This window comes from Mus musculus, chromosome 2, assembly GCF_000001635.26.
Source record: "Mus musculus strain C57BL/6J chromosome 2, GRCm38.p6 C57BL/6J".
NCBI lineage: Eukaryota > Metazoa > Chordata > Mammalia > Rodentia > Muridae > Mus > Mus musculus.
The window spans coordinates 86063229-86089837 of record NC_000068.7 but is presented as its reverse complement, the minus strand read 5'-3'; the positions used below and the strand labels follow the sequence as shown (position 1 = coordinate 86089837).

The 26609-nt window shown below is 36.6% G+C and overlaps 2 protein-coding genes across 2 annotated transcripts; one reads left to right on the top strand and one right to left on the bottom strand.

The window, feature by feature from the left end:
* The first annotated feature begins 3983 nt into the window (after positions 1 to 3983).
* Positions 3984 to 5108, top strand: Olfr1037 (olfactory receptor 1037). The gene has a single exon (NM_001011532.2). The coding sequence runs from the start codon at positions 4063 to 4065 to the stop codon at positions 5026 to 5028; it is 966 nt and encodes a 321-aa protein (NP_001011532.1). The 5' UTR covers positions 3984 to 4062; the 3' UTR covers positions 5029 to 5108.
* Positions 5109 to 14119: 9011 nt separating this feature from the next.
* Olfr1036 (olfactory receptor 1036) lies at positions 14120 to 15134 on the bottom strand. The gene has a single exon (NM_207142.2). It carries the CDS (start codon positions 15094 to 15096, stop codon positions 14164 to 14166), a length of 933 nt encoding a protein of 310 aa, NP_997025.1. The 5' UTR covers positions 15097 to 15134; the 3' UTR covers positions 14120 to 14163.
* Positions 15135 to 26609: the final 11475 nt, after the last annotated feature.

Here is a 26609-nt window from a genome sequence, read left to right as displayed (position 1 = left end):
GTGTGTAACTGTGGGAACACATCCAGGCTAAGAGACACAAGCTTGAGACTTAAGCTTTGAGGCTTAGACTGTACACGGCACAGTATTAACACTGACAAGATTATTAGATTATTAGATTGTACATGGCACAGTATTAACAGTGACAAGATCATTTCTAAGAGGAAGTGAATTAAGATACAGTTTTAAGATAGAGATTGCTTACTGAAGCGTTTTTGACAATCGTACTAGAGATGGAGCAATGTATAATAATGAACCTAGCGATTTTTATTCATGGAATGTGGAAATTTTATGACAGATAGTTTAAGTTCGTCTTTTTTGTGATTTTTCTTTTAGAAGTACAAATACTTCTTGGGTTAGGTAGGGTTTACAACATGCTTGATTTTTCAAATTTAGTTTTAAAATTTAAAATACTTTAAAGTCTGTAAAGTAGTAAAATACATAGAAAATAAGTAAATTTGGATGCCAAAAAGCACCAAAGATGATAAAATCCTTTTAAATAACACAGTTTATATAAACACAAAGTATGTATTAAAGTCTATTTCTACCAGTATATATATGCATATACCCACACATGGATAAGTATTTTAAAATACTTATGCATAGTATAAATTAAGATAATTTTAATAATTTTCACTTTTATACTTGAAAAGATGAGGTAAACTGTCTATTTAAAAATTCATAGATGAAAAAGCACAAAGCTAAGATCTAAGAAAAGAAATGATTCATTTTGGAAACCTTCCAGGTAGACTGGAAAGTAAATAAGAGACAAAGAAAAACACAAAGTTACTACATTACAAAGGGATGTGTTCTTCCATGGTTTACTACTTATTCAGGCCTAGTCTTTTACTATTTGCACAGATTATAATTTATCCATATGAGCAAATCTTGTTAATCTATGGTAGTGAGATGATTCTGATTCAAATATGATCTCATTGCTACCCCCAGTTCCCCATCCCAGATGCCAGGAAAGCAAAAGCATCCCAGTACATCATGGAGATGACATTAGCTGAAATACCCCACAAAGGGGAAGGAGAACATTTCAAGACCATATCCAGAGGTTAGGCATGGCCCCTCGTTGAGGGATGGACCCACCCACCCACATCCAAAATTTTAACTCAGAATTGCTCCTGTCTAAATGAAAACCAGGGACAAAGAGGGGAGCAGAGGCTGGAGGAAAGGCCATCCAAAGACTTCCCCACCTGGGGATCTATCCCACATGCAGACACCAAATCTATACTCTATTGTAGATGCCAAGAAGTGCTTGCTGACAGGAGCCTAATACAGCTGTTTCCTGAGAGGCTCTGCTAGATCCTGTCTAATAAAATGGGGATGCTCACAGCCAACCATCAGACTGAACACAGGGATCCCAACGGAGGAGTTAAAGGAAGAACTGAAGGAGCTGAAGGGGCCTTATCTGGCATCAATGGGAGGAGAGGCCCTTGGTCCTGTGAAGGCTTGATGTCCCAGTGCAGAAGAATGCTAGGGCAGTGAGGTAGGAGTGGGTAGGTGGCTGTGGGAGCATCCTCATAGAAGCAGGGTAAGGAGGGATGGGATAGGAGGTTTTCAGGGGAAAGGGAATAACATTTGAAATGTAAATAAATAAAATTTCCAATGTAATATCCAAAATGAATTCAAGACTACCCAGTACTTTCCCCCCTCAAAAAGGACTTTCCAAACTGTACTAGTAGGCCAAGTGCAGAGCCAGATAAGGAAGCTGGCTGACTAAACAAGTATAAAAACATAGTTTTAGCAGTCAAAATGCTTAAGCCTGCAGCTACCAAAATAATATTATCTGTTCTCAGATACACAACCATAACAAGATTGGCAATTATCCTGCCACCCAGCCCACAGTGAATTCTGAAAAGACCACAAACCACCCTGACCTTGTCGCTAGAACCCCCATAAAGTTGATAGCTGTGATGTTAATAGCTAATCCATGAGTTCAAAATGTACTATTACTTTGCTGACCAAATCATAATAAGCCACCATGGCGCCTGGCAAAGTGAGTCATTATGCCAAAGGGTTACTTAGTCACTATACAAACCAACCAATGTCTGAAAGGGTTATTTGGTATACCAATGAGAACCCTGTTGTTCAAATCTGCCCATTACAAAGGTATAAAAAGTGTGTTCTTTCTTTGTTCTTGGTCTCTCCTCTGGCCTGCTTGCTGAGAAGGGAGTCCCCAACATGTTGGATCAATAAACATCCTCATGCTTTTGCAGTGATGGCGCCGGGCTCTGTAGTCTTTGTGAGTAAGGGTCTTTTGATGAACTCCAACACCAATTAAAAAATATATGATCTCATGATACCTTTTCCTTTGGTGAGCAGTCATTTTCTCTTTAGCATTTCCACATGGCAGTTAGACCCTGGAGAGCCAGTGACCTTAGAGACTACTATGCAAAGAATACTAGGAATTAAAACTGACTAAGAAACATCCCAGTAGCATATATACTCTATCTTCACTCACAAACTTAGAAAAGAGACTTGTAGAGAATTGCAGCATTTATGCTAAGATTTCTTCTGTAATCAGGTAAGAAGAGAAATTCTGCTGATTGTTAGCAATAGAAGTCGTCTTCAAGCCTTCCATTAATTTTTCTACTAAGAAGTCCAACTGTGCTGAAATTACACAACACTGATGTCTACAAACATAATATGTCAATAATCATATGCATAAAGTAAGTATTCCCTTGTAACTGTTCCAAGTAACTGTTCCTTGGTTCTTAAAAATGGTAGAGAAAAAAATAAGATTAATAAAAGAAGCAGATCTTGTGCAAGAATGGATATTTGTTTGACTAAGAATTCTTTGTATTATAGGAGGAAAACTGAATGAATTAAAATAAAGTATAAATCAAATACAGACTTGTGGGTGGAAGCAACACACAAAAATGAGAACAATCTTTTTAAGATGTGAAATTCAGAAACCATATATAATTTGAAGAGATTTCATCCAAGTGTTTTGAAACTTTTCCTTTTACTATGAATACATCAGGAAAGAAATTGTCTTATCTTGGTAATCTTCTAAAGGAAAGTAGCTTACGCTAGTAAAGCCCCGATTGTTTCCTTCACAGCATCTCAGGAGAGTTTTGTGACAGAGATCTGGAAATGGTAGTGCAGTCTCTACATTCTCATATTGGAAAGTGGATCAGTATTCATTTAGTCTGATTGTTCTCTTCCATTTGACACCTGAAATGTGAATCTGAGTTATTAACATTTTTCTAAATACCAGGTGAGTTCACAAGCTTAATTCTAACACCATTCTTTCAAAATGGGCTTTGGTCTACCAATTACAAATTAGATGGTTGATAGAGTAAATTTATGGTAGCATAGATGTATGGATAGATGAATGGGTAGATAGATAGACAGAAACATAGTTAGATAGATGATAGATGGATGATGGGTAGATGATAGATATAACTACATATAGAAATATATCATATATATGAATGTACAAACTTATATCTGCATAACTGCATGTGTGTGTGTGTGTGCGTGCGTGCGTGCGTGCGTGCGTGTGTGTGTGTGTGTGTGTGTGTGTGTGTGTGTGTGCATGTACCAAAATAGTAGTAAATGTATATGACTGGTATCTAGGTGCATGTACCAAAATAGTAGCAAATGTATATGATTGGTATCTAGGTTTTCAATAACACATAGAGTAAAAATATAGTATTAAGTTTAGGTTAAAACGAAGGACAGTAAATTAAAATGATAAATTTTCAGACTACACACACAAAACTATTAGAAAAATTCTGTCTACAAAAGATATAAGTAGTACTCTTTCTGTTTCTAAGACTGTTTGCTAGGCAAATAATCAACCATTAAACAAAACCACACAGCCCAATAGGTTTCTATTTCTAATATTTGAAATTAATTGCTTGCTTTAGAAAATTAGAATCCACTAGAGGAGTGAAAATTTTATTTTCTTGCTAGGCTACTGTATTGACATCAACTCATAAACCATAACACATAAGAGCAGCATTTAATTACAATGCCTTTGCCTCACTGATAATTTCTATTAGTCTTATCTTATTTCATTTTACTTTGCAGCTGTTAAGACTTGATGAAATGGCTGGAAGCAATGCCACTGGTGTGACAGAATTCATTCTCTTGGGGTTTGCAGTCCAGAGAGAGGTAGAAATCATTCTCTTTCTGCTCATTCTAGTGGTCTACAGTCTGACTTTAGTGGGAAATGTAGGGATGATTTCACTAATCAGGATGGATTCTAGACTTCACACTCCCATGTACTTTTTCCTCAGTAATCTGGCCTTTGTAGACCTTTGCTATTCCTCTTCGGTAGCCCCCAAGTTTCTGGAGACTCTCCTCAGTAACAGAAGGTCTATATCTTTCTACGCCTGTGCAACCCAACTCGGTTTTTTTCTGAACTTTTTGATTTCAGAGATGTTTCTCCTTGCAGTAATGGCTTATGACCGCTATGTGGCCATTTGTAATCCTCTTCTGTATATGGTGGTCATGTCCCAGAAGGTATGCCTACGACTTGTAATGGGCCCTTATTTTTACAGCTTTGCTGTTGCTTTGCTCCACACAGTAGTTACTTTCAAACTGATTTACTGTGGCCCCAATATAATCAATCACTTTTATTGTGATGATGTCCCTTTGATGGCTCTTGCCTGCTCAGACACCAGCCTCAAGGAGATTTTAATATTCATTTTTGCTGGATTCAACATGATCAGTTCTTTGACCACTGTCCTGATTTCTTACTTATACATTGTGGCTGCTATCTTAAGAATCCAGTCCACAGAAGGAAGGTGCAAAGCCTTCTCAACATGTGCTTCCCATCTGACTGCTGTGACTATATTCTATGGGACACTCATTTTCATGTATCTGCAGCCAAAATCAAGCCACTCTCTCGACACAGACAAAATGGCCTCAGTATTCTACACGATTGTAATTCCAATGCTCAATCCTATGATCTATAGCTTAAGAAATCAGGAGGTAAAGAGTGCTCTCAGGAAAGCTCTTGAAAAATGCTACTTGTTACCTCTAATGCACCTCAAGAAAGGAATTTCTTGACTTTAAATCTTTGAAATAAATTCATTTTTATCGTACTCCTGACGAGAAAAGTGCTTTCATTCACGTTTTGCATGCTAGCGTTCTCTAGCAAGACAAGAATAATGAAAGATAGGTAAAAAATAGATCAGATCATAGATAGATAGATGATAGATAGATAGATAGATAGATAGATAGATAGATAGATAGATAGATAGATAGAAGATAGATAGATAGATTATAAATAGATTTGCATCTAGGAGATGATTTAGTGAATAAAACACCATACAAGCCTGATTTTATGACCTTGAGTTCCAGTATTTCTGGGTAAGATGGGATTCTGAGATAGAAAAATCCCTGAAGCTCATTGGCCAACTAACATGTCATAAGTGATGACTAACAGTAAGAAAACTTGTCTCAAACATGTCTCATAACAGACTGCACCTGTATCTTTGACCTCCACATAAATGTCATGGAACAGGCTTACCTTTGCTTACACATGAACACAAACATGAACACATACGTACAGGCACCCCCCATACACACCAGAGAGAGAGAGAGAGAGAGAGAGAGAGAGAGAGAGAGAGAGAGAGAGATCAGATTTTTTTCAAAAGAAACTATATTAAGATTTTAAAAGTATTATTTACTGCATAGGTAGCTCTGGTGTCATTAATTTTCAGCTCCTATACAGCTGAAATAATATATCTTTTGGTTTTCTATTTTTCTGTTTATTATATTTAAAAGGTAATGGATGAAGCAAAAATGTGATCTTCCAGGAAACTCTTCTAAAATTTGCTTATTTTGCTTTATGCAAATGAGTGGTTTGCTTGTTCGTATGTAAGAGCATCATGTGCATGTGTAGTATGCTTTTTGCTAGAAGAATAATGATGACAGATTCTCAGACCAATTATTTGGTACTGAATCTCTAACCCAGCCCCTATGTAAAAGAAGTAAGTGCTCTTAACTACTGAGGTGTCTCTTCAAACCCATGGATATCTTATGATCCTATGTAACTCCTTGCTTGTCTATAGCAGATATGTTTATCATTTCTTTTAACTATACCTCTAACAACCACAATAGTGTTTAATTTCTGAAGTTACTTGATGTAGCAATTAATTTTATGTGCCAAGTGGACTATGCAATATCTACATAGCTGGCAATACTTTATTTCTAAGTGTGTCCATGAAGATACTTCAAGAATTGGTTAGCATTTATAGTCAGCAAAGTAACCCATATTAATGGGTGCAAGCATAACATGAACTATTGAAGACAAAACCAGAACAAATAATGTAGTAAAAGTTTGGTTTTCTCTTGATTCTTTAAACTGAGGCATCAGTTTTTCTTCCCTCTTATGTATCAGTGTAAAAGTCACTTTTATGTTTCTGATATAATTGTCATCTCCGAGGCCTCTTTTATGTTTCTGGTGTAATGGTCATTTCCAAGGCATACTGTTCAATAAGCTCACCCTTTCTTGTTTTCTCTGAACTCTTGCTGGCTGGTTCTACTCAAGTATTCTAGCTGAAACTTATGTCCAAGCTGACTGATTCAAACTGGTTTCTCTCAGCTTCTCACTGAATTGTTCTGCCTGGCCACAAACTAATTTACCAATCTGTTCTAATCTTCTAACTCCTTCTCATTCTCTGTTTCATTCTCTCTTTACCTGTGTTTATCTTGTTTTTTTTGTAACCTGTCTGATGCCAGGAGCCTTCCTGGCTAGAGATGGTAGTAACAGGGGGCAGAGTGGGATAATTTGTGTACCCGAATATCCACTAGAAGTAATTGTCTGACTAAACATCCATCATCTGTCACAGCTCCACAGGTTCAAACCATAGCTAAGTTAAAAACCTTAACTAAGTTATTAGTGAAGTTTTGCATAGATAAACCCAGTCAATATTTCATCTTCTGTCCTAACACCTATAATAAATCATTAGTTCTCTTTTTATGACCTTTGGTTAATTGTTCTACAATCTCTTGGAATGTGATCTGAGTAGTATAAAGTCTGGTTCCTATCTAGAAGCAAGTAACTGATGACTCATGGGAGACTGGCAGAGTTCTCATTGCAGATTTGACTATCAGAAAAGGATCTCATAGTAGTCACACTATAAAAGAGCTTATCTTGTTTTGTTTGGTTGGTTGGTTTTTAAATGTAATTTTAGTTGTAATTCATTTTTTATACTCCATATTCCATTTCGCCCCTCCGCATCTATCCTCCAACTGCTCCACATCCCACACCTCCTTCCCACCACACCCCTCTCCATGTGGATGTCCACATTCCCCACCACACCTGACTTCTAAACTCCTTGGGGCCTTCAATCTCTGGAGGTGTGACTGTGAGAAGGCAACCCCATCCCACACTTGATGTCCTGTCTTCCTGCTGGAGGTGGGCTCTATAAGTTCTCCCTTCCTACTGTTGAGCATTTCATCAAAGGTCCCTCCCTATGAGTCCTGGGAATCTCTCACCTTCCAGGTCTTTGGTGCATTCTGGGGGTCCCCCCCAACCTCCTATTTCCTGAGGTTACCTATTTACATTCTTTCTGCCCTCAAGGCTTCAGTCCTTTTCCCTCTTCCAGTACCAGATTAGGTTCCCCTCTACTCCCCACTGGGCCTGTCCACTTTCCCTCCCAAGTCTCTCCCTCACTCCTCAATTCTGATTGCTTTCTTCTCTCTCCCAAGTGGGACTGAGGCATCCTCACTTGGGAACTTCAGGTGTTGAGCCTTTTGAATTCTGTCGACTGTATGTTTTAGTTTTTTTCTTTTTTCTTTTTTTTTTCTTTTTGGCTAATATTTACTTATTAGTGAGTACATGTCATTCATATCCTTTTGGGTCTGAGTTACCTCAATCAGGTTGATATTTTCTTGTTCTATCCATTTGCCTGCAAAACTCAGGAAGTCCTCGTTCTTAATACCTGAGTATTATTCCATTGTGTAAATGAACCAAATTTTCTGTACACATTCTTCTATCCTGGGACATCTAGGTTGTTTCCAACTTCTGGCTATCACAAATAAGATTGTTATGAACATAGTAGGTGCCCTGTGGTATGGTGTGGTATATTTTGGGTATATTCACAGAAGTGGTATAGCTGGGTCTTCAGGTATCTATTTCCAATTTTCTATGGAACCTCCAGATTGATTTCCATAGTGATGGTACCAGTTTGCAATCTCACCAGCAATGGAAGAATGTTTCTCTTTCTCCACATCTTCCCCAACATGTGTTGTTACCTGAGGTTTTGTTCTTAGCCATTCTGACTGGTATAAGGTGGACTCTCAGGATCATTTTGATTTGTATTTCTCTGATCACTAAGGACTTTGAACATTTCTTTAGGTGTTTCTCAGACATTCAATATTCCTCAGTTCGGAATTCTCGGTTTAGTTTTATACCCCATTTTTTGATTGGGTTGTTTGGCTTTTTGGTGATTAACTTCTTGAGTTCTTTATATATTTTGGATATTTGCCCTCTATCTGATGTGGGGTTAGTGAAGATTTGTGATGTAACTCAGAGCCAGAAGGACATGCATGATATGTACTCACTAATAAGTGGATATTAGCCAAAAAAGAGAGTTTAACAATCACTGATATAATTTTAGAAACTCTTAAAGGATCATCATTAAGAATTAAGAAGGAAATAGGGACCGCCACTAAAGGGTCACAGACACCAGGGAAAAGAGAGGCTTTCAGGACCCAACAGGGATGACTCTAGTGAAAATGTGCAGGGAAGGGGGACCTAGAACCTGTACAGACCATTCCACCTTATAGGCATGACCCCCAGTTGAGAGATGGGGCCACACATCCATCTCAAAATTTTTAACCCATAAATGTTCCTATCCAAAGGAAGATAAGGGACAAAAAATGGAGCAGAGACTGGTTGGAGGAATCATCTGGGATAGCCCCACTTAGGTATCCTTCCTGCCTGCATACACTAAACCTTGCACATTTGTTGTGGTCAAGAGGGCTTAGAAACAGTAACCTGGTGTGGTTGCTCCTTGAGAGGTCCTATGATGGCTCCTTGTGGGACTGGGTACTAGAGGTTTTCCATAGAGATCTCTGGCCAGGCCTGGTGAGAGGGTTCCAGTGAAGGGAAGTGAATGAGGGCAGGGAGAGGAAGTCACTTCCCCCACTTCTGCTGTGCCAGTTGGCTCCACCTCTATCTCTATGGTGCCTTAATTCTGTGCTGCCCTGCACTGAGTCTGGTCTGGCTGGGCTGATAAGAAGCCAAATAGCCAGTGAGGAGTGTGGCATGGCCTCAGGTGGCACTTTGGGAGAGCTGATCTCTCCCCAAGTGTTACAGCTCTTAGGACATAGGCTCAGATGAAGGTGTAGTTCTAGCACACCTTTATTCCCTGGATCGAACTTATATATAGTTTTGGTGGATGATTCAGAGTTTGACAGCAGGTACTTCTCATTTGCTTGGACTGAGAGTTTGGGGAAATTTTATTTGCATGTGGGAGGGCTTGGTGCAGCTACTATGTGATTGATGCCACATACCTCTCTGCAGGGGGGGCTGTGGGAAGTTGTAGCAATGACAAGAGCCAGATGCCCAGGAGTCCTGGCCTAACTCTTGCTGTCACATTCATGTGGAAATCTCAGCCCACCAGGGCTCCAGGGTTCAAGACCTATGGACTGGAGACCAGGCTGTCTGTGTGCTGCCTATTGCCCTACAGCTCCTGACAGTCTGTAAACTTTCTTCTAAAACAAACAAACAAACAAACAAACCGGAAAAAAACAAAAAACAAAAAACAAAACAAAAAAACAACAAAACACCTTCCTTTTTCTTTCCCTGCTCATAGCTAGACTTTTCCCTGTTTCTTCTCATGAGAGTTGGATATATCCTATCTCTGATTCTTTCTGTCAAATCCTTCTCTGATTCATCACTTTGCTTGCCTTTCAATTATAAGTCACTTTTAAACATGGCAACTTCCTTCTACCAGATAATTTTACCGATGTTGTTTGAGACTAAGGTGTGTTCTATCCATATCATGATATAATTATACAGGGCCTGTCTACATTCAATATCAATCAAATAGTTCTAGAAAGTTTTTGTTTGTTATTTCTTGCCAAAGTAACCATGTTGCTGGATTAAATTTCCTCTATATCTCAGATCTGGGGATATATGCCAACACATCTTCATCAGCCTCAGTTTTCACGTCTTCAGACTGAGGCTGGAAGTAATACAATAAACTCATATTTAATTAAATTATTCTCTACCAATGTATTTGTTTTAAATTAAATTAATGTATTTTGGAATATGTCAACCACCACATATATATGATCCATCTGTCTACCTATTATATATATATATATATATATATATATAGAGAGAGAGAGAGAGAGAGAGAGAGAGAGAGAGAGAAATGATAGATAGTCTATCATTTAGGTTTAGCATTCTAGAAAGTACTCACATGGAACCAATTAACATATCTCTTGACAAGTTATCATTTTCATTTTGTAAATCTGTTTCTGGAGGCTGTATTTCTTTCTTTTAACTATCTCAAGCAAAATTGAAGATAATGTCTCAATTACTTAAGTGAAGGAGTGATTTCAAAATGTCTTTTGAAATCTTGAAAAATGAAGATATTAGAATAGAATAAATGTATAGTAAAATATCTTAAAACCAAGTGGCCAATATTGTGGCTGTCAATAGTCTGAGTTGAACTGTGTTTGGGAGTAATTAAGGAAAACTGACTCAAAAACTCCTTAAACACATAATAAGATAGCTCATAACTGTGGGAATATAGTATTTCATTCCTTCTATACTCAACAGTGTCTACTGCTAAGGAATAACTGTACAATCTCCATTTTTAAATTGTACTTTTAATTAGTTTAGAAACTAGTAGGTCTTCACAGTCTTATTCATATAAGGTTAGTTTAGTTTCATTTAACTCACCATTTGCATACTCCCTATCTCCCTTCCTCCATTCTACACAAACCTTTAAACACAGTTTAAATAATAAACTCATGCTTTAATATCTCAAGTATTCTACAATCTCCCCCAAATATATTTGTGTCTTGAGAGAGCAGGTTTACATGTATTTTTTCATATGCATTTCATTTTGATTAATACCTCCTTCATTTTGCACCTTGATTTACATGACCTATGCCTGCCACACAGCTTTTTCTGCTTCCAGGTGTCCCCTTTCTATTTTCACTTTATCTCTCTTGCATTATACAGGTCTCTAAATGAGGTCTCTTTCTAGTTTCTTAGTTTCGACATGTGCCATATCCTTAAGTAAAACACAAACAAATAGGAGATTGGAAACTTGGGTCTACACATGAAAAAAATTGCAGCATTTGTCTTACTCTTAGGTAGGCATTCATCTTTGAAAACTGTATGGTCTTAATTTATTTCACACTATTTTAAAATAGATGTCATATTTAAATTTAAATTTTAGAAATTCCTGACATGACACTTTATCACATGGAGCCATGTTTTTGGGGATTTTAAAATTTAAAAAGCCTTTTGAGTATTAAAATTTAAATCCTGTCATTTATTCCTGTGTTGTATAAAATATTAAATTCCTTTCCAAACTTTAAATATTTATATTAGGTCCCAGGCTTCTTGCAAACATAAAGCTAACAGTGGGCCAGTTTTAGCCCATTATCACTAATTAGCCAAACTCCAATCTGAGTAAACAATGTTAGAAAATTTCTCTGCCAATATATTTTTATTTTCTGAATCATTATTATTATTTTATTATAATTTAAAAAATTATACACAGTTAAGTTTAATTTAATATTTTGATATATGCCTGAATTTTATATTCATTAAAGCAGCATAATTAGCATACTGTCATCTAAACATTTGCCCATTTTCTGAGTTGAAAAATTCAAAATAGTCTTCAATATATTTCATAGCATAAATATTATTGATTATAGTCATTTTACTATATAGTGCAAAGCTAGGAATTGCTTATGCCTTCTGAGTACTTTGAATATTTTGAACAACTTTCTTTTCTCTCTCTTTCTCTATACATCAAAGAAAGCATTACATATTTTTGGCAGAAAAGTAAATCAGTAACAACTCATGACAACCACAGAGAGGTTTTCCCAAATGAGTCATGGAGCTACTATAGGACCCAAAAATCTTGTAATGGATAACTTACTCGAAGGAAATAACATCAATATGCTGATATAGTTCAGTTCTCTTCAGAGTAGCAAAGGGTAATAAACATGTAAACTAGTGTTCTTCAATGGATGAATAGATCATAAAGCCATATATGTAGCAATGAAACATTATTCATCCAACAAAATATGAACGTCTATCATTTTCCTAATAAAATCGATATGGAAGTATCAATATTGGGTGAAAGACATAATTACTAGAATACTTGTATAAAAAGATGTGGAAAAACTAGGCACAAACTTGTATATGGAAGAACAGAGGATTTGGGGGAGAGGAAAAGTAGGAGATGAGGATGGGCAGAGTGGAGGGAAGGAAAGTTGTGGTATGAGAGAAAAATTTAAAAAAGGAAACGAAAAATGATATTTATGTTACCTGAGCTCACTTACTGCATAAAGAGAATGAGGTAAAATAATTAACTATATATTAATTTTCAAATGTTCAAACTAATGGAGAAAACAAGCATAAAGAAGGAATGATATATTTAGGCTCACAGTCTCAGAGGTCTTAGTGCATGATTCTTTGGACATAGTGCTGACAGCCTGTAGCAAGGAAGAACATCATGATATTTCTGGTACAATAGACGCAAGCAGACTGAGAAAGGAACTGGAATCAAAAGCTCCTCTTCAAAGGCATAACTCAGTGACTTCCTTCTTTCATCCAGGCCCATATCCTAAGTTTTCCTCACTTCTAACAACGCCAACAGTTGATCGCAAAGTGTTCTACATGTGCTTTTATTGCAATTATGATTCAAACCATAACACAGCTATTTGATTCCATACCTAGATTTATTTTTATATATGACTCAGAAAACTTCATTAATCACTATCTTAAATATTAAGCATCCATTCATGGTAATCATTAATGCAGTGGTGAGGTACTCCAACAGGATTTTCTTAACATACTAATCTGACCACAGTAGAGCGTCACAAGTTCAAGTAACTGATAATACAGAAAAGATAAAAGACATAACACATGCTAAAAAATTATAGTCATTAAAAGGGACCTTTATGGTGTCCTAATTGTTATAAACGATTCACCTTTAAATACAAAGATATAGTAAGATAGGTGTTAGAGTGTGGGTAATATATTATCCTAAACATATGCTTTTATATCTTGATTTAACATAACCATTTCAGTGACCACAATTCTCTTTATTCTATGACCATTTCAAAATATATATAATAAATTGTAAGTACTTTCAATCCCATTATGTTCTCTCATATCTCTCCTACTGATACTTTTCATCTTCCAACAACTTTTTTACTTTCATTTCATGTGTGGTTGTGCACACATGAATGTGTGTGTGTTCACCTTCTTAGTTTCATTAACTTTAACTGTATGTGAACAAGTAGGAAATTATTTATTGGAACAATCAAAAGAATCAGAGGGGACATCATTGGAGAACACAATGGCCTTTTCTTCAGCAACCAGTTACTATCAGTAGTCCCTTGGGGAATAGAGGCATATATTTAAGAATAGGTATTTTATCAGTAAACTGAAAAATGAACCAATATAAAACATAAACAGTATTATCTAAGGAAAATTTATATTGAGTGAGAAATCTTAGGTTATGCTAAGATACTTCATATTCTCAATGCAGTAACATTGCTAAAATTTCATTTATATATAAACATTTAATAATATCATTTGCATATAAGATCATCAAATTTCTATACTCTGAAAATAAGTTAGTTCTGTTATTCCTACTGAAACTATAGATTTTATAGTGAAGACAAATATGGATATCAAAAGCCTTAAGTCATGATATTTAACTCTACTAGGGGACTTATACTTTAATAGTTGTTAATCCAAATTAATTTGCAAATACCCCCAATAACTAAATAATATTGGTTTTCATAATATAGTTGGGTATTTAAGAAAACACATGCTTAATAAAGAGCAATCATGCTGTAAAGCATCACTGTGGATAACTGGATCTTATGAGTTTGTTTAAGGGTTCTATGTAGAAAGATTTACAAGCTAAGAATTCTATGATTGTTCAACACATTTGGTTAAACACGCTTCTAAAATATGTTTTGATTTCATTTCCTTAAGTTTGCCTTGGCAACTATCTTGCAGACTGCTTCTTTCACATCTTTGTTCCTGAGACTGTAGATCATGGGGTTCAGCATAGGAATCACACTGGTATAAAAGACAGCAACCATCTTTCCCTGCTCCACAGACTCCTCCGTTGGCCTTCTCAGATACATGAATATGAGGGTTCCATAAAACATGGATACAGCTGTTAAGTGGGATCCACAGGTGGAGAATGCCTTTCTCCTGCCATCAGCCGAGTGCATGCGTAACACAGCTACTACAATGAGCACATATGAAATGAGAACCACTGACAAGGAATATGTGAAGTTAATGCCAGCAATGACAATCATTGTGTACTCTTTGATATGCACTCCTCCACAGGCAATCTTGATGAGAGGAGGATCAGCACAATAGAAGTGGTTGATTTTAACGTTTCCACAGAAATATAAACCATATGTCCACAGAGTGCAAATCAGACTCACAGAGAATCCATAGACATAAGGCACAGAAATGAGGCGGATACAGACAACCCTGGACATCTTGCTGCTGTACAACAAAGGGTTGCAGATGGCCACGTAGCGATCGAAGGCCATCACTGCCAGAATAAAAACCTCCACGAGCACCAGAGCAATGAAAAAGTAGCACTGTACCAAGCATCCAACATAAGAAATAGTTTTTGATTCTGATAATAAGTTTTCCAGCATTTTGGGGGTAACATTTGAGGAGAACAACACATCCACAAAGGACAAATGACTTAGGAAAAAATACATAGGACTCTGAAGCTGCAGGCTGATGCTGATCAAAATTATCATACCAATGTTGCCCAACAGAGTGACCATGTAAACAACCAAGAACACCACAAAAAAGAGAACCCGGAGTTCCTGACGCCTTGTCAATCCAACAAGAAGGAATTCGGTTACATCTGTAAAATTTGGCATTGCCTTAATATAGTGTCTGTTTTCTGCAAAGAAAAATGTATATATAAATACATTTTTTCATTCTTAAAGCATTTTGATTTAAAATTTTCTTATGCTTACTAGATACTTTATGAAACAATATATTTTTATATGTTTAATAATGAGTTAAATAGGCGATATGTAAAATGGTTTGTTTAATCATGCCACAAAATAATGTCTAAATGTTCAAATGTGTTACAGGGTAGCCTATTATACATTTTAGTTAGTGTATTGTGGTTGAATTTAGATGTTTTAATTTGTTAGAATAGTGAAACTTGCAGTAACTTACATATCAAGTTTTCTATAGTCATCCTTTGTTGAATGAACATTTTCTATTTAGCGTGACTTATCTGAAATACTCAGTCATACAATGAAAATTGACATGGAATCACTCATACTGTGATGAAATTCTTTTAATTCAGTAATTGAGGGGAGTTTGCAAAAAAGTTTGAACTTATATTCACGTGAAAATCTCTTACAAGAGGAAGGAGGGGACACTATGGTTAGGATTTTTTGTATGATCAATGGATAAATAAAGAATTGATTATTATCTTAGGGCAATTAGTATGATTATTTTTTCTTTGTAAATTTTGTAAAATTTAAAGTTTCAGCATGAGAACTAAGTAGAACTATTTATTCCCATACTCATTGTGAAGAGGATAGATATTTTATCATTTTGATATACACAAGATATAGTAAAATTCACATATACAAATGACTTTTTAATCAATGAAACTTCATTGAGAATGTGCAAAATACCCTAGTAAGAGCTTAAGTTTCTCTCAGTTTGTGAATTAGAGCCAAAGTTAAGGGCTTTCAAATCTACAAAAACTTTGACCAAACTAAGTAGTCTATATTTTCTAATCAGAATTTAATTTTCCAGTACTTATAAATAGTATGCCATTTTTACATATAAAATATAATATCTTAACATTAGAAAACATAAATTAAAACTGAGTTTGTTCAGTCATGACTAAATGTGTGCTCTTTTATGGCATGTAATTATTACTCTGTAATAACAGAGGATTTCTTGATTATGGAATTCCTTAAATTGCCCATGTCTGTAACTACATGATATGTATATATATATATATATATATATATATATATATATGTGTGTGTGTGTGTGTGTGTGTGTGTGAATCAAACTGTCACACATACAATTTTAAAAGTGTTCTGATTGTTGCTACACCATTGTATTCCATATATATTTTTCCATTAAATATTATTTCAACAGTAAAAATTTGTAAAAAGAAATTTCTAGTGACATTGTACCAGTTTTATAATATTTGTATAAATTAAAATAACTTCATTTGCATGAATAGTGTTATAGAACTTTTCTCTCTGCATATTTGATTTATAAATGACAAAATAGAAGCAGTTAGAGGTTTAGCTGATCTCCCTGGGTCAGAAGTCTGCTAACTTTAGGCCCACACTACTAAGCAATTGATTTGACTTTTGTACATTTAATATAGTTCTTTCAATCTTATTTGATAACTTACCCTACTAGCATACTAATTCTAATATTGTTGATTATTCTCCAACACAGATACAACCATTCATGTTATACATAAACTTCTATTAATTAATTTAGGCTTTTATAACCTCAGAGTGGTATAGGCTTTAGACACAAAGGCCCTTACTTTATTCTACCCTAAATTCTGATGATCTCTCTGAAAATTGATAAATCACAAGTGACCTCAGTAAGAACAATGCTTTATTACAGAAAAGAGTATCATCTAGAAAAACGATAGAGTCTATAATTTACAGAAAAGAAAATTTTCTTGAATTAACATTTAATTTTTTCATAAAGATAAACAACAAATTGTACATTGTTGAATTACTTGCTCCAATTTTGTTTTTAAAATATACCCAAATCCATTCTTGTATATTTTAAAACAAGCTGGACAGTGGTGGCACACGCCTTTCATACCAGCACTTGGGAGGCAGAGGCAGGTGGATTTCTGAGTTTGAGGCCAGCCTGGTCTACAAAGTGAGTTCCAGGACAGCCTGAGCCACATAGAGAAACCCTGTCAAAACAAAACGAAACAAAACAAAACCAAACAAACACTAAAACAAAACAAATAATAAAACAAAATAAGCAGCCCAACAAATTCCTTTGATAACAAATAACTCCATTAAAATGTACTAATTTTCTTTGCAAACTATAATTCCTACATCCAAATGTTACAGTCTCTACTTCAACTATCCCAAAACACACTGACCTACCTTGACAGAGAAAGAGAAAAGAAAATGATAATTTCTCAATATTTATTCTATAGTCTTGCTCATTAAGAACACTGAGATAATCTCCCAAAGGTACTACTAAAATAATTATGAAAGGAATGATGACTGAAATACTAGCAATGTCTCCTGGGTAGAAGTGGAGTAGACTTGTTAGAATAACTGCTCTGAAAGCTGAGAGATCAATATTCTTGACATCATCCTGTTTGTCTCCCACTAGCACGTGCTTCTGTCCACTTTCCTTCATAAAATGGCAATAATGGATCCAAAAAATGGATGTTCATCCTTCTATGTAACTATTCTGAAAAGCACAGTGTTCAAAGATAAATGATTTTAACAATACTTGCTAGAGATATCTTTGTGTCAATTTCAGATGTCAAATACAGGTTCGAAGTATGAAGTCACTTGGAAGAATTTAGGTAAATGGACAGAACTACAAGTATTCAGTTGTAGTTTTTCCTCTCCCAGCCTGAAACCTGCTTGCTCAGGGGTGGAGCTTCTTGCTCATTTGTTTTGCCATGCCCACTGCTTGACCGTGCCGCTTTGCTGTTTGGAGCCACACACGTGCTCACTCCTAATTTATTGGATGTTGCAGCCGACCAGCAGCTCCCAACGAATGGTTTAACTGAGATGGCAACTCGGGCTGTAAGAGAGTTTGGCGCCTGAACAGGGACCTGAAGAATGGCAGAAGGGCGCTAAAAAAACGCTGTTGGTGTGGAGCTCCACGGGAAAGGCAAAGAATCTTCATATAGGGCACCGGAGCAACGAACAGGTACACATGCTAGCGCTAGCTTAAAATTTCATTTTTGTAAGGTGTTGCTGAGGGTGCTAACCCAACGCTGGTTCTGCTTAGGTCAGCAGCGTGTTAATCGGAACTAGAAACGGGAATCAGGCGGTCGTCCGCAGCTTTTTAGGAAGCTGCTTCAGGCAAAAGAAGGAAGAGTTTAAAGTTATAGATCAGGCGGTTGCCCTTAGTTTTCAGGAGTTGTTTCAGGCCAGAGGAGTAAGGCTTAAAGTACAATTAGTAAGAAATTTTTTAGGTAAGATAGATAGCTGTTTCCCATGGTTCAAGGAAGAAGAAACAATAGATTGCGGTACCTAGGAAAAAGTTGGTGAGGCCTTAAAAATCGTTCAGGCAGATAATTTTACCTTAGGCCTCTGGGCGCTCATAAATGATGCTATAAAAGATGTCACTTCTCCAGGGCTAAATTGTCACCAGGCGGAGCTTGTGGTATCTTAGGAGGAGTGCCTATCAGAGAGGGCCTCCTCAAAAAAAGATCTTCTTAACTCAAAAATTGATAAATGGGAAAACTCAGATGATAAACTGATTTTTAACAAAAATCACTCAAATAGAAGAGCTGCCCGTTATTTAAATGAGAATTGGTTCTCTTATAAATCTCCCGCTCCACCTATAGTCCCCACTTCAGGAGGTGCTACTCATAGGGACACACAACTAAACAAGTTAGATTTTAAAATTGAGCTTCAGAGGCTAACTAATGAGCTTTGGGAACTAAAAAAGATGTCAGAAACAGAGAAGAGTAACTCTTCTGTAGTTCACCAGGTGCCGCTAGAAAGAGCTGTAAGTCAGGCTCGTGGGAAAAGACAAAATATGTCTAATATGCTAGCCTTTCCTATGATCGAGGTAGTTGATCAACAAGATACTAGGGCCAGACATTACCAGACTTTAGATTTCAAATTGATAAAAAAGTTAAAGGCGGCTGTTGTACAATATGGCCCTTCAGCCCCATTCACTCAAACATTACTGGACACAGTTGTAGAGTCACACTTAACCCCCTTAGATTAAAAGACTCTTTCTAAGGCTACCCTGTCAAAAAGAGATTTTTTTGCTTTGAGATTCTAAATGGCGAGACGCCAGTAAAAAAACTGCTGCTTCTAATGCTCAGGCTGGTAATTCAGACTGGGATAGCAACATGCTTTTAAGAAAGGGTCCATATGAGGGACAGACAAATCAGATTGATTTTCCCATTACAGTGTACACACAAATTGCAACAGCCACATGCCGTACTTGGAAACGGTTGCCAGTCAAAGGAGATATTGGTAAAAGTTTAGCTAACATTCTACAGAGTTCTGATGAACCATATCAAGACTTTGTAGACAGACTATTGATTTCAGCTAGTAAAATCCTTAAAAGTTCAGACACGAGAAGTCCTTTCGTTATGCAATTGGCTTATGAAAATGCTAACGCAAAGTGCCAAGCTGTGATTCAACCACATAAGGGACAGACAAATTTGACAAAATATGTCCGTCTTTGCGCAGACATCGGGCCTTCCTACAAAATCTCACAAAAAACCCATGCACAAACAATGTTCTCAAAAGAAATGAGAAAATAATGCATACTTTAAATGTAAAAGTTTAGATCATTTTAAAAGTAATTTTCCTAAAAACAAGAGTGCCAAGGTTAGACAAACAGGCCATGCCCCAAAAATATGTCCCTGGTATAAAAAAGGCCGCCACTGGGCAAAAAAATATAAACATAAACCAGGGGTTTTAAGCCGCCCAGTGCCGGGAAACAAAAAAAGGGGTCAGCCCCAGGCTCCAAGTTACTCAATAAAAAAAAAAAAAAAAAAAAAAACAGCTTATGAGGCTATAAATCTACTGCCCAGCCAACAAAATCAGTTCTTGAGCTTGTCAGGTCAAACCCAAAAAACACAAGACTAGACCTCTGTTCCACTGTCCACACAGTATTAACCCCAAAAGTGAGAGTCCAAACTCTGCCTACCTGAGTCTTTAGACCGCTACCTGTAAAAACCTGTGGCTTTCTCTTAAGACAAAGCAGTTCTATTGTAAAAGGCCTACAGATTTATCCAGTTGTTATAAATAATGATTATAAAAAAATTAAAATCATAGCCGCTTGCCCTCATGGTGTTATAACTCTACCCACTAATCAAAAAATTGCTCAACTTACTTTAATCCCTTTACACCAGTCACTATACAAATTCTTTAAAAATAAAAAAGACAAAGTAACTTTAACTCCTCTGGCATAAATTAGGTAAAATCTATCACTAATCAAAGACCTAAAAAAAGACCTGGCTCTTTTTTTAAATAAGTCAATGTCTGCCTTTTTCCAGTGATAATCATCTGAGCCACTGCTTTGTGATATGGCAATATATTACGTTTGGGAGAAATCCTCGAATGTATCTACATTATAGGAAATTTTTGCCATAGCAGTCCCGTAGGCACATGAGTCGTATTAAAAATTAACTGGTGTAGCGGCAAGGAGTAATCTATATAAGTGACAAACTGCTCTTTAATAGCCTTTTTCACTAGCTGTAAGGCCAGCAATCTTTCTGAGGTTAGGGATCTAGGGGAAGTGGGATTAGAACTCCCTTTAAGAATATCAAATAAGGGTTTCAACTCCCCTGTAGTAAGCTTTAAATAGGGGCGAAGCCAATTAATATTACCTAACCATTTTTGAAAATCATTTAAGGTCCTTAAGTTATCTCTACGAATAACAATCTTTTGGGGAAAAACAGCTTGATCAGTGAGTCTAAAACCCTTAATACAACTCATGTGCCTAGTCCCTTAGCTGGCCTCTGGCTTTTCACCCTTACTGTTACTACAAGGTGTCCTTAGTTCCTCAGACTATAAAAATAACAGAGATAAAGAAAAACAACTTCCAGCTCCTATTTTAGCCCCAAATCGTGGTGTTACTAATGACATAATTCTTGCCTAGGCCTTGCTAAATCTAAGTTTAACAATTCTCCTTTAAAAGCTGCACATTACTCAAAACTATACATACTGGTTTGTGATCATACGAATACAGTATCGATATCACTTAGTACAAAAAGCTACTACAAAAAAAGGTCCAGCTTGACCATTTCTAAGTTTCCTGTGGGTTATACCCGGTTTAAAATGGAGGTTGATATCTAATTCCAACTAAAAAACAAACAAACAAAAAATATCTACGGCTCTGCCTCCCCTCCCCAAAAGATACCAAAAGCCACAGGTGTAAGTCGTGACAACACCCACAAAAAAAATCAGGTCAATGTCCACCCAAGCCAAGGTTAAAAGCCTTCTACATCTACAGATAAAAAAATCATTTGATCACCTCAGTTAAGTGTTGCCTTATTAAACTTAATTAATAGGGGAGAGAGAGGTTGGAGACCGTATTGTTGGAAGGGCAAGCCCTTCACTGCCTCCCACCCAAATAATAAGCCAATTGGCCTTGTACTACGGAGCCAGTTGTCACCCCCTTCTCCCTGTTTCCCACCTGTCATCCAAAAATGCAGAGGAATATCAACTCAGTGTTATTCTTAATAAAGTGTATTTCAAATTTGTTCAGTTAAATTTAGCCAGGGTTCCAACGCCCTACTTAAAATTCAACTAGGAAGTTACCTATTCAGCACAAATTAACATTATAAAGTCAAAGCCTACATCCCAGGGCTTTTCTGTTCGTTTTTTTACTAGGATAGAAAGGACAGTCTTAGCCAGATACAGTTTACCATAAAAAAAGTTAGAAAATCCCACGGAAACAGGTTTTTTCTTTAGCCCCAGAATTCAGGCAGAACTATTGAGCATAGATAAATTTTTTTGCCTCAGGCCAGCCTTTTCTTTTTTTTTTTTTTTTTTATTTTTGTCAACAACAGGGAGGAGATGTAGTCTCTCCTCCCCCAGCCTGAAACCTGCTTGCTCAGGGATGGAGCTTCCTGCTCATTCGTTCTGCCACGCCCACTACTGGACCGTGCAGCTTTGCTGTTTGGAGCCACACACGTGCTTACCCTGCTACTGGATTCCGAGATTATTTGGCGGGGTCCCCTCCCCCTATCTTCATAACTGAGTGTCGCAACAGTAAAAATGGAGCTTTGACTTGGCTTCATTCTTTCTTCTTCCCATCTAGTTCCTCTCTTACAGCCCGAGTTGCCATCTCAGTTAAACCGTTCTTTGCGAGCTGCTGGTCGGCCGCAACATCCAGTAAATTAGGAAAGGAACTATTAGGTGAAGCACGTCAGTAATCAAAACTACAGTTCTAATAATTTATATGAAATTGTGCAAAAAATATCCTTTTATAAAATTTTGATAAAGAACTTAAAATTTTTTCATAGTGTGTTTGTGATGATCTCAGCATGTCTGACTATCCTTCTCTTTCAACATTAATTGCATATGAAGAATGAAAAACATAATCTCACTTTAACAGATTTCAATATCTAAGTTCCTTTATAGGATTATGTCTAGTATATCCTGAAATTTGAGAAAAATATGAATATATAAAATAACTATGAGGGAATATCTTTAAGCCCAGTTTAAGCTGATGACAAGCTGAAAAAAATTAATGCTCTTCATCAACTTTTAACTATATTCTATGTCAGTCTTGTCTCCTAAGCTAAGGAAAGAAATGTACTTAGCCAGTTTTTTCCTCTGCATCCTTCAAAATCCAAAACAGAAATGTCTTAAACTTCTTCATGCCTATTATAAGTAAAGTTTATTGTATGACCACATTTGCACCAATAGATTATGACATAATATGTAATAGCTCAAGAAAAACTGAAAAGAAGAAAATATGCAATATAATTTACACGTGTTTATCTGTGTATTTCTATACCACAAAGCTGTTTTAAAAATAATATAGATTTGAATAAAGTAAGTTGTTAAATTATCTTCACATTCTTGTATTATTTAAGTGAACAATATGAAATATATAATTCTGCATTAAATTTGTTTGACAGATTCCAATACAGTTTTTAAAACATTAATAATTCTGAATATTTTTTCAAATTTAAGTGCAAAACTTAAGTTAGTACCAGAGACTGACAAAACATTCTACAAGAATGCCAGCTTAATTTACTAAGTTAATTCAAAAGGACATATTTTAAAGAAGTACATATCCACTGTCAACTACTACCTGCCTTTTTATCAATCTGAATATAGATAGCACAAAGTGACTTGAGAAAAGAAATATATGATGTCATGAATTTTAAAAATGGAAGTATAGAAAAATAATGAGAAACCTACTGTGTCTAAAAATACCTATGAAAGCATTAGACAGGTCACCGTCTTAATTTTAAAATTATACTAATTAAATGAAACTTACCATAACTTAAAAAAAAATTGTGAAGGAAAACAAGCCAATAAGCATAATACAAAATTACTCCTGTTCTCGTATAGGAACATAACTTAAATATGCTATCTTATACCTGCCAAAATCACTTTCTAAATAGAAAAACCTCAGAGACTTACCTAATACAAATTTAAATAAGAAATAATGTATTATACATTATTATTTAAGCATATTAATATTTAACCTACTTGCCAAAGAGTTACAAATAGAGTCATTACATGTATATTATCCATTGGAATCAATATTCTTTTTATTTTATTTTATTTTATTTTATTTTATTTTATCTTATTTTATTTTATTTTATTTTATTTTATTTTTGGCCTTCGGGGGCACTGCACTCATGCAGAATACAGACATACATCCAGGTGAAGCACCCATATATATATAAAGATAATGTTTTTCTTTTTAAATATTTTTTATTAGGTATTTTCCTCATCTACATTTCCAATGCTGTCCCAAGTGTCCCCCATATCCTCCCCCCCCCATCCCCCTACCCACCAAACTTTTTGGCCCTGGCATTCTCCTGTACTGGGGCATATAAAGTTTGCCTGACCAATGGGCCTCTCTTTCCAGTGATGGCCAACTAGGCCATCTTTTGAAACATATGCAGCTAGAGACAAGAGCTCCGGGGTACTGGTAAGTTCATATTGTTGTTCCAACTATAGGGTTGTAGTTCCCTTTAGCTCCTTGGGTACTTTCTCTAGCTCCTCCATTTGGGGCCCTGTGATCCATCCAATAGCTGACTGTGAGCATACACTTATGTGTTTGCTAGGCCCCTGCATAGTTTCAAAAGAGACAGCTATATCAGTGTCCTTTCAGCAAAATCTTGCTAGTGTATGCAATGGTGTCAGCGTTTGGAGGCTGATTGTGGGATGGATCCTTGGATATGGCAGTCGCTACATGGTCCATGCTTTTGTCTCAGCTCCAAACTTTGTCTCTGTAACTCCTTTCATGGGTGTTTTGTTCCCAATTATAAGAATGGGCAAAGTGTCCACAATTTGGTCTTTGTTCTTCTTGAGTTTCATGTGTTTTTCAAATTGTATCTTATATCTTGGGTATTCTAAATTTCTGGGCTAATATCCACTTATCAGTGAGAACATATCGAGTTCTTTTGAATTGGGTTACCTCACTCAGAATGATGCCCTCCAGGTCCAACCGTTTGCCTAGGAATTTTATAAATTCATTCTTTTTAATAGCTAAGTAGTACTCCATTGCATAAATGTACCACATTTTTTTGTATCCATTCCTCTGTTGAGGGGCATCTGGGTTCATCCCAGATTCTGGCTATTATAAATAAGGCTGCTATGAATATAGTGGAGCATGTGTCTTTCTTACCAGTTGAAACATCTTCTGGATATATGCCCAGGAGATGTATTGCAGAATCCTCCAGTAGTACTATGTCCAATTTTCTGAGAAACCGCCAGACTGATTTCCAGAGTGGTTGTACAAGTTTGCAATCCCACCAACAATGGAGGAGTGTTCCTCTTTCTCCAGATTCTTACCTGAATTTTTGATCTTAGCTATTCTGACTGGTGTGAGATGGAATCTCAGGGATGTTTTGCTTTGCATTTCTCTGATGATTAAGGATGCTGAACATTTTTTCAGGTGCTTCTCAGCCATTCGGTATTCCTCAGGAGAGAATTTTTTTTAATATTTTTTTATTACGTATTTTCCTCAATTACATTTCCAATGCTATCCCAAAGTCCCCCATACCCACCCCTACCCCCATACCCACCCACTCCCACTTTTTGGCCCTAGTGTTCCCCTGTACTGAGGCATATAAAGTTTGCAAGTCCAGTGGGCCTCTCTTTCCAGTGATGGCCGACTAGGCCATCTTTTGATACTTATGCAGCTAGAGTCAAGAGCTCCGGGGTACTGGTTAGTTCATAATGTTGTTCCACTTATAGGGTTGCAGATCCCTTTAGCTCCTTGGGTATTTTCTCTAGCTCCTCCATTGGGGGCCCTGTGATCCATCCAATAGCTGACTGTGAGCATACACTTATGTGTTTGCTAGGCCCTGGCTTAGTCTCACAACAGACAGCTATATCTGGGTCCTTTCAGCACAATATTGCTAGTGTATGCAATGGTGTCAGCGTTTGGAGGCTGATTATGGGATTGATCCTTGGATATGGCAGTCTCTAGATGGTCCATCCTTTTGTCTCAGCTCCAAACCTTGTCTCTGTAACTCCTTCCATGGGTGTTTTTAAGAAGGGGCAAAGTGTCCATACTTTGGTCTTAATTCTTCTTGAGTTTCATGTATTTTGCAAATTGTAACTTATATCTTGCGTATTCTAAGTTTCTGGGTTAATATCCACTTATCAGTGAGAACATATCATTTGAGTTCTTTTGTGATTGGGTTACATCACACAGAATGATGCCCTCCATGTCCAACCATTTGCCTAGGAATTTTATAAATTCATTCTTTTTAATGGCTGAGTAATACTCCATTGTGTAAATGTACCACAATTTTTGTATCCATTCCTCTGTTGAGAGGCATCTGGGTTCTTTCCAGCTTCTGGCTATTATAAATAAGACTGCTATGAACATAGTAGAGCATGTTTCTTTCTTACTAGTTGGAACATCTTTTAGATAGATGCCCAGGAGAGGTATTGCTGGATCCTCCGGTAGTACTATGTCCAATTTTCTGAGGAACCGCCGGACTGATTTCCAGAGTGGTTGTACAAGCCTGCAATCCCACCAACAATGGAGGAGTGTTCCTCTTTCTCCACATCCTCGCCAGCATCTGCTGTCACATGAATTTTTGATCTTAGCCATTCTGACTGGTATGAGATGGAAGCTCAGGGTTGTTTTGATTTGCATTTCCCTGATGATTAAGGATGCTGAACATTTTTTTCAGGTGTTTCTCAGCCATTTGGTATTCCTCAGGTGAGAATTCTTTGTTTAGCTCTGAGGCCCAATTTTTAATGGGGTTATTTGATTTTCTGGAGTCCACCTTCTTGAGTTCTTTATATATATATTGGATATAAGTCCTCTATCTGATTTAGGAAAGGTAAAGTTCCTTTCCCAATCTGTTGGTGGCATTTTTGTCTTATTGAAGGTGTCTTTTGCCCTACAGAAGCTTTGCAGTTTCATGAGGTCCCATTTGTCAATTCTCGATCTTACAGCACAAGCCATTGCTGTTCTATTCAGGAATTTTTCCCCTGTGCCAATATCT

Coding starts and splice junctions, on each gene's coding strand:
- Olfr1037 (NM_001011532.2), top strand. CDS start 4,063: ATGGCTGGAAGCAATGCCACTGGTGTGACAGAATTCATTCTCTTGGGG.
- Olfr1036 (NM_207142.2), bottom strand. CDS start 15,096: ATGCCAAATTTTACAGATGTAACCGAATTCCTTCTTGTTGGATTGACA.